The sequence below is a fragment of the Cydia fagiglandana genome, chromosome 8 (genome assembly GCF_963556715.1).
Source record: "Cydia fagiglandana chromosome 8, ilCydFagi1.1, whole genome shotgun sequence".
Lineage (NCBI taxonomy): Eukaryota > Metazoa > Arthropoda > Insecta > Lepidoptera > Tortricidae > Cydia > Cydia fagiglandana.
This window is the reverse complement of record NC_085939.1, coordinates 18,627,836-18,636,791: the sequence shown is the minus strand read 5'-3', so window position 1 is coordinate 18,636,791 and position 8,956 is coordinate 18,627,836. Positions and strand designations below refer to the sequence as shown.

At 38.4% G+C, this 8,956-nt stretch overlaps 1 protein-coding gene and 1 long non-coding RNA gene across 2 annotated transcripts; both read right to left on the bottom strand.

The window, feature by feature from the left end:
• Positions 1-694: 694 nt before the first annotated feature.
• LOC134667072 (uncharacterized) lies at positions 695-2,439 on the bottom strand. Its single transcript, XR_010098601.1, has 2 exons — positions 2,090-2,439; positions 695-756 (listed from the first exon to the last, which is right to left on the bottom strand). It is a non-coding gene; the product is annotated as an uncharacterized LOC134667072 (long non-coding RNA).
• Positions 2,440-2,483: 44 nt separating this feature from the next.
• Positions 2,484-5,581, bottom strand: LOC134666957 (uncharacterized). Its single transcript, XM_063524266.1, has 4 exons — positions 5,342-5,581; positions 3,086-3,221; positions 2,535-2,818; positions 2,484-2,490 (listed from the first exon to the last, which is right to left on the bottom strand). The coding sequence occupies exons 1-4, from the start codon at positions 5,488-5,490 to the stop codon at positions 2,484-2,486; spliced, it is 576 nt and encodes a 191-aa protein (XP_063380336.1). The 5' UTR covers positions 5,491-5,581.
• Positions 5,582-8,956: the final 3,375 nt, after the last annotated feature.

Here is an 8,956-nt window from a genome sequence, read left to right as displayed (position 1 = left end):
ATCGTCTACTTGGGGACCAGTGATTCAAATGTTGAAACCAGCGGATATATCTTCGGACCAGTGTACGGATACTGTGAGTGTTGCGTGTCGTGCCGTGGACAATAAACATTAAAATTTAACGGGTAGCTGAAATTTCTTTGTCTACCCCGAACATTTTTATAGACTAATTTCGGGTAGTTTAGTGGTGTTTTATTAATATTTCTGACATTTGTTGGGACGCCAGTCTTTCCGTGACCACAGCTGGTGCAACTCAGCTGAAACATCGGAATTAAAAGTAAAAACGATGAAATTATATCGCGCTAGACCTGTTTGTGTAATTAAATATATGTAAGGAGTACTTCAGTCCCGTCAAAAGCGTAAATGTATAACATGAGAAGTAAATGCGTCGTTGTTGATTCCATCGGCAAAATATCTGTATGGGCCCGAGTTGGCAATGACATGCTTTATTCCTAAAATTAAATCCTCCAAAGAAGAAAAATACATTTATTTTTCACTGTAAATATGTAACTTAGGGTGGTATTCCATGGATGGTTTTAACTTTGGGTGGTATTCCGACAACTCTCATTCGAGTTTCATACCATTGCGGGTTTTGATCGGTCGGTTGAATTGGACGTAACCAACAGTCCGCAATGTAACTAAAATCGCATGTGAGTTCGCGCGCCGTCTAAATCGACCCATTACGAATCACGGCCACTTCAATTTCTCGTTCAAGTTAATAGTCAGAATGGGGCAACACGTACGTGGACACGGTGCCTGCTGTAATAACAAATGACAATAAAATTAATTGTTTATTTTTAGTCCGACCGAAACCGTTTTTTTAGCCCCTTACCGCATACGAAGCCATATATGGCGGTATGATATTTAAAAACTCTATTGACAGCTATTAAAGTACAAATTTCAAGAAATGTTTTTTATTATATGCAGTAAGGGGTTAAGGTTCCATTCCCAAAGGGCAAAAAAGGTATCCTATTGCTATGACTCCGCTGTCCGTCTAGGTTGTCACCAGGCTGTATCTCACGAACCGTGATAGCTAGGCAGTTGAAATTTTCACAGATGATATATTTCTGTTGCCGCTATAACAATAAATACTAAAAATAGAATATACCTAATATTTAAGTTGGGCTATACAACAAACGTGTTTTTTTGCGTAATTGTACGGAACCTACGTGCACGAGTTCGACTCGCACTTGACCAGTTTTTTTAACCGAAGTTGGTTAAAAAAAAAACTTGGTTCTGCTATTAGTTTCGGCCGATACCGAACCTTCGGCCGAAATGTAATTTTATGCCGAAACCGAAATCGAGCTTCGGTCTAAACCCAGTTTTTTTTCCATTTGGATACCCTGTAGAACGGATTATTCGTGGATGGTCTAGAACGCGAAATTACTAGTGTAATATTTTGCCTATATCACTTTTAGTCTACATCGCGAACGGTCCAGAACGCAAAATGCCTACTCGTTTTATACGTTAGCGATGTCGACGGAGCCCCGCTATCGCGGGGCTCCTATTCTGTGCTGTTTGGCCTTCGACCATTTGAAGATAGCTAAGCTAACCTACCCTAGCGATACCTATAAAAAAGTGGTCATTTTGCGTTCTAGACCGTCCGTGACTATACCTGTTGAACTCCCAAAGAAGCTCTTTTTTATATTTAAATCAATGACTCTGATTGAAGACTGATTAAAGAGTCTGCAGCAAGTTCGACCAAATTTCACACATGTGGATAAAATGCTCTTTCTCATCACCTTACCAGCTGTGGTGTGGAGAAATTACTATTCTGTGCCAACGACGGATATGTCCTAACCGCAGGTCCAACGTCAAAGACGGATTAATGCGTCACAGACCACAGGGCAACATAGACCTACGCGTATATGCATATAAAGTTCAATTTCAGTTTTGACACTTCGGTGACGTTGACAGTCAGTCAGTGACAGTTTTTGTGTTTGACACAGCGTCGAAATGGTTAAAGCAGAATATTCAAAGGATTCGACCAACACTAATAATAACGCGACACGCATAATGGATTAGATTTACATTTAAGAGCTCCCTGAGAGATCACAGATTTTTGCTTTAATTTTTTATGTTTAGGAGTTACCCTTCTCGAGGTGCCATTTACGTGCGGCGGCGGTGATGACGTCGGTAATGATTTTCTTTTATTTTGTGTTTTCTTAACTTCTTTGCAACGGGCGTCTCCGAATTTTTCATCGGATTCAACAGGCCGGGGTGTGGGAATCTTTTCTAAATCTTGCCGTTCGTTTTCAATCCGCTGAATGGTCTTTGTTCTCTCTAATCTCGGAGAATTCAAATCTCTAAGGGGTTTCGTACCCCGGTGCGTAAAAGGGCCATCGTCAATGTCAAGAGAAGTCGTTTCTTGTTGAACAGTATCAGTATCTTTTTTCTGTTTAGGACTAAATACCTTTCTCGGGGTGCCATTTACGCGCGGCTGCGGTGACGGCGTCGCTAAAGATTTTCTTCTGTTTTGTGTTTTTTTAACTTCTTTGCAACGGGCGTCTACGAGTTTTTCCTCGGATTCAACAGACCTTAGAGGTGCATTTTCAATCTTTTTAAAATTTTGCCGTTCTTTAACAAACCGCTGAACGAGCATTGCTCTCTCGATTCTCAGAGGATTCAAATCTCTAACAGGTTTCGTCCCCGTAAAAGGGCCTTCTTCATCGGTGTCTTCTTGAACATCGACTTGTGGTAGTTGTGGTAGTTCGTAAGTATGTTTGATTTTTTTTCTCTTTGACTTTGGACGTTTTTTACGCTTTCGTTGATGGACGTACATTGTCGAGGTCACGCAGGAATCGCGGCGGGCAGCGGAGATCTGGTGCAAAAAGAAAACAATTACCTAAGGTATCTACATACTCGTAGCATCATTAAGATCATCAAGACCAATATAATTTACTCTATATATTATAATCATGTCATATTTAAGAATATAAATGATTTAATAATTCTTACATATTTGCCGTGACTTATTTCCCGAAAGTGTTTTTAATAAAAAGGCACATCAAGATTGTTTACCTTTTTTCTAATGCAAAATAAACGAAATATAGGGATGGGGTGAGAAGATATTATTGAAAATGCTGACCCGATCATACAAGCGTTCATCTGACTCCTGCTTGTTGCAGATATCCAGCAGTCGGTTGCAGACGATCCTCAGGTTCTTGATGCGTTGCCTCTTATTCTTGGCTATGTTTATGCCCTCTTCACTCAGCCTTAAGGTTCTGACAAATAAAATAAACAATGGGGAGTCCGTTTCTACTCAGTAAGGGCTGATTTAGACGGCGAGCGAACTCGCATGCGAATTTCATTACATTGCGGTTTTTGATCGGTGAGTTGAATTGGACGTAACCAACAGTCCGCAATATAACTAAAATCGCATGCGAGCTTGCGCGCCGTCTCAATCAGCCCTAAAGCAGTGACTTTGAGAGAAGACCTGTTCTAAGTGTACCTCACTCGGTGAAGCAGTATGATTGACTCGAAGCGACGTCCACTACTGTGAACGTCGGTGAAGACATGCGGGCTGAAACAAGCCACTATCGGGAGCAGGGATGTTACGTATGCAGAAATTTTACATCCGCGGATGCGGATATTTGAATCCGCATTCGCGGATGTGGATCTCAAGATTAGGTACTTAGAAAACGTCAAATATTACATTTTAGGATTTTTTAATTAAAAAAACGAAACGTTTAGTATTTGAGCAAGAATATAGGTACTTTTCTGGATCTAGATGATTTCGTTACAGGAAATTACCTAGCACTTACGCCGCCGCTAAGACGTTCCTGTACCGTCTTATTCGATATCCGCATCCATATAAGCTCCGTATCGATTTCATGCGGATGCAGATATGTTGAAAATAATGCGGAAGTTCCGCGGTTGCGGATGCGGATGTTCGCAACATCGCTGATCGGGAGCACACGGCTCACACGCAACCAGCTTACAGGATTAAGCATTCCCTAAGCTACAAACGCGAATCGCAATCACTCCGGAGCATCCCCGACTCACTGGGGACTCTGAATCAATCAGTAGGTATGGTAATGCGGCTTAATTTGTGTTAGTTAAGACCGAGTCATTAGGATCCTCGGCTTTAAGACACTGACCTATTAAGTATATATAATGTACGGTTTATTTAATAACATATTTGTAAGACTTCGAATTTATCGCGTATGGCATTAAACCATTCACTGAACTGAACTTATACAGATTTCTGCAAACTCAAAATATACTTATGACATATGTATAATTGAGTCGAAACTCGGGTTCTTTTCACTGTGTTAGAGACCCGAGTCTGTTTTAGAGGTCCTTTATAAAAAGAAATAATATCAAAAAGAAAAATCTTAATGCATTTCATTCATGGGATAGAGATACCATGATCCTACTGACTGCGTCAATGGAAAGTAAAAGTAAAACGCAAGCTGCACACTGAGTTTTTTATAGAATTTATAGATCTATCCTATCCGACATGTTACTGTTGTTGGCATACCCTATAACTGCAACTAGATTTTGATAAAAGCTACAAAATTGTTGACGGAGTTTTTATATTCGCTGGCTTAAGTCCTTTTAAGTTGCGCTTAAAAAACTGTATAACGTACTCGACTCGTGGCTTGAAAGATGTTTTAGCCCAGTCGGGTTGGCTATAGAATAGAGGCACAGGATTTTGTGGGTAGTGGTGTGTGGGAGGATATAATACAAACCCCTTGGTGTCATCTGCTCTGCCTAAATTCTTAAATTCTTTCAGCTCTATTCTGTAGTTATACCTCCCAGTTTCGTATTCATAAATGAGTCGTGGTCGAGTTCTCCAAATTTAGACTCAAAGGACTCGCGTTTCTAACAACACTATAGTCTAAGTAAGTAAGTTTTCTATTCTTTATATCCTGCTACCCCAAGGTTGTCTGGAAGAGATCGCTTACAGCGATAAGACCGCCTGTTGCTACCATTATTTACACTGTAAATCTGTTATTGTATTTTTCTTTGTGGTGCAATAAAGAGTATTTACTTACTTACTTACTTACTTATAGTCTGTAGCTTAAGCATTTAAAAAAGAGTCAACAAAATCTACTTACCCTCAAATGGCTTCTTAAGAAAGAATTACATTATCAAATAATGTCGGTTAAAGTCAGGTCGCCCAGTCACATATCCAGGTGGTTTCGTATTTGGCTGCATAATCAATAAATGTTACAACTACCCGAAAATGTACAAATTATTTGTTTGCTTTTATTTAAGTACCTATAAAGATACAGAGTATAGGGTTTGGTCTCGCGGGGTCTACAGCTTACAGAGCCACTAACTAGTAAGGTACATGCTTAGACTAAGATGTACCTTAGCAGATTGTGGCGGGACTTACTTAATGACCTTAGGTTTAGCCTGATAAGACTGTTCAGTTTCCTTATCTTTTTCATCCATCTTCACCGCTGTATCCCATATGTTTTTGAACAACACTCTGCGTTGAGCATAACTGTCCTTACTGTGGCTCGACACTGTGCTCATGCTCATTTTAGTTGTTTGGATATTATTATATTTGAGAAATAACACCTCGGACCTTTGCAAGTCAGAGGGAAATAATAGGTTTCAACATGGATTTAGAGTATCAGCATAAAACGATGTTAAGCCAAGATGGAGGCAGGCCCGTCATAGTTAAATCACAATGTAGTGAATATCATTTTAGTTTAGCAAACGCATGTTTTTTTGTTAACATGATGTTATTTATTTATTGCATGGATGGAGTGACATTTATTTGTTGATGTTATTTTGACATATTGTATTGAAGGTTGGCAGATAGTTGGCAGATTGACGTTGATGTCTGTTTTTAATTAAAAATAAGTATATATAAATATTTTGAAATAAGTTTGGTACTAAAAGTATAATCTGGTATAAGGTAGGGTAGAGACAATGTTTTGCTGTGTAGCTCCAACTTAGAGGATTCTCTAAGAGCTCCAAAGAAATATAACAGTTGGAATTGGTAGGTATTAGCCATAAGATTTTAGGTTTACTAACTACAATAGTAGGTAATAAATCGAAGTCAGAATTGACGACATCGTTAACAAATGAGCTGCCTACAACCACTGCAGATGAACTATAATAGTGCGTCACCTACCTATCAATCGAAAACAGCCAGAAGATTTTTGAGTTTGGAATGTTTTACATCGTGCCATCGAAGATCGAAGTCATAGATTAGTATATATGTCGCAGTAAGATAGATATAGCCGTTATATAGTTATAACCCTAGGGATATAATTATATGACGTAACATAGTTATACGAAAGCGATTCATTACTATCTTACTAGGTATATAACTATAATACGGCTTTAGTTTAGTGATATAGTTATATTACTGGATTAAGTTTAGTGAAATAATTGTAAGTAGGAGTGCAGTGGTGCGGCGGAGGTATAGTTATATCCCTAGGGATATAGTTATATGCCGTATAGTACGTAACTACGTATTATAATCATATTCCTAGTAAGATAGTAATTGTAGGTATTAGGAGTGCGGCAGTGTGGCGGAGGTTTAGTTATATCCCTAGGGATATAGTTATATGTCGTATTATAATCATATTCCTAGTAAGATAACTATTATATATATTTTCATACTGCTATTTTTAAGGGCTTATGAGGCATTGCGATCGATTCACGAAAGCTGGCGCGAGATTTGACAGAATTTCAATGAAAATAGCTGTCACTCAGTAGAAATCTCGCGCCAGCTTTCGTGAATCGACCTGTACTTTTACATAATATTGCTAAAAAGTATTATACGGCATATAACTATATCCCTAGGGATATAACTATACCTCCGCCGCACCGCTGCACTCCTACCTACAAGTATTTCACTAAACTTAATCCAGTAATATAACTATATCACTAAACTTAATCCAGTAATATAACTATATCACTAAACTAAAGCCGCATTATAGTTATATACCTACCTAGTAAGATAGTAATGAATCGCTTTCGTATAACTATGTTACGTCATATAATTATATCCCTAGGGTTATAACTATATAACGGCTATATCTATCTTACTGCGACATATATATAAGTTATTACCCTACGGCGCCGTGGCGGGGCCCATCACACTAAAAACATAACATGAGCGCAATACTCAACCAGTGTTGCCAGGGCTCTGGAGTCATAAGTTACGTTTCGTTTCCCTAAAAGTCACGTTTTTGCCGCTTAAGTCACATTTTTATATTATAGTATGGGTAGGTTATTTTATAGGTTTTTGCCTCACATATGTGGATGTGGAAATGCAACTTTCTTATCAGTTTTTGAACAATCAAGAGAGCCTATACCAGCTGGTGTGGTGAATATGAAATAGCCGACCACTGTTTTTTTTTTCAGTATCAAAGACAAAATGACGTTATACGAATTATGTTAATACGAAATCTTAATAAAAAACAACTATTAATCAAAGTTTACTAACCTATCTACTGACTCGTAAACGAATTTGGGTTGGACTAAAGCAAAGGGGGTGCATCACTTCATCCGAGTGATCTTATTATGACACCTATTTTTCATGATGTTATCGTAGAGAATACGCTAAATCAAGCATCTATTACTTGAAAAACTTATTTAAAATAAAAAATGGCCGAGATATTTAACCCGGAAGTTGAGAAAAATCTAGGGCAGTTGAAATTACGATTTATGTTGTGTCATTATAGAGAATACGCTAAAATAAGCATATTTTGTACGAAATTTTTTCTCTTAAATCAAAACTTTATATTTTAATATTTGAAGCCAGTGGCAGCGAGCGAGCGAGCAAGACCTTCCTGGGCAGAGCCGACTTGGATATGGTTAGGTTAGAAGTAGGGATGTACCGACTAGTCGCCGACTAGTCGGGAAAGCCGACTATCCGGCCACATTTGTAGTCGGCGATTAGTCGGCGACTAGTCGGCAAAAATGGCCGATTAGTCGGCACTTTATTAGTGAAAGAAAAACAGAAAAAAAATCAATATTTACCACATGTTTTATGTTTATTTTACTAATTTTAGTAAAATTTATCTATTCAGGGCATACCTACGAAAACTTTTGTTCATATAATTGACCGTTTGATCGTTATCGTATGTTGGTGGACTGATGTTTTCTTCTACAGGTCGATCTCAACTGATTCTCGTGTAACTTCATGTGCCAGTTCGATAGTAAAATTTTTTTAATTCAGTTTTTGTTTTTTTAATGGTGGAGCCATGAGGAACTATTAATGTTATTGCAAAATTTAGAGACTTAGTCAGGGCACGTTGCTCGTAAAGAAGCTGACCACAGGGGATACGTTCTTAACTGGCGACTACGTACGGGGAATAGAGCCTTGGAAATACCTCCTACAAATTGTACTGACGGTATGCTCAGGATCGCAAAGTAAAAGAACTAAAGAGAGAAATTGAACGAAGATTCTTGTGATAGGTCTTTGAACCTTTTAGAGAAGTAGAACACCTTTCAGCCAAGCTAAATTATGATGAATAACGCAACCAAACAGCAAAACTATTGTTTTTAACCTGAACTTCTACGAAACTAATGATCTGGCCGACTAGCCGACTAGTCGGCCGACTAATCGGCCATTCGAGCGCCGATTAGTCGGCTAGTCGGCTAGTCGGCCAAATCAATAGTCGGTACATCACTAGTTAGAAGACAAAGTGGGAGCTGATCGCCTACCGCGAAAACCAAAATTCGCAAATTACGGGGATCTTTCTCTTTTACTCTAATGAAGGCGTAATTAGAGTGACAGAGAAAAATCCCATCAATTTGCGAACTTCGATTTTCGCGGTTATAGCCCTGCATTCGTTTTCGAGGTTTTTTTTTCAACAACCCAAAAAACGTAATTATTCAGCAACTTTCGACTCAATACGAGCCCCGATGCATATGTTTTCGTCTATTGAGACCATTTTTTGAGGTTCTCGCGTTTGTTCAAAAATAATGTTTTTGTTTAAAAATTACTAAAATTTAATGCTTATACTAATGTAATTTAATTTTA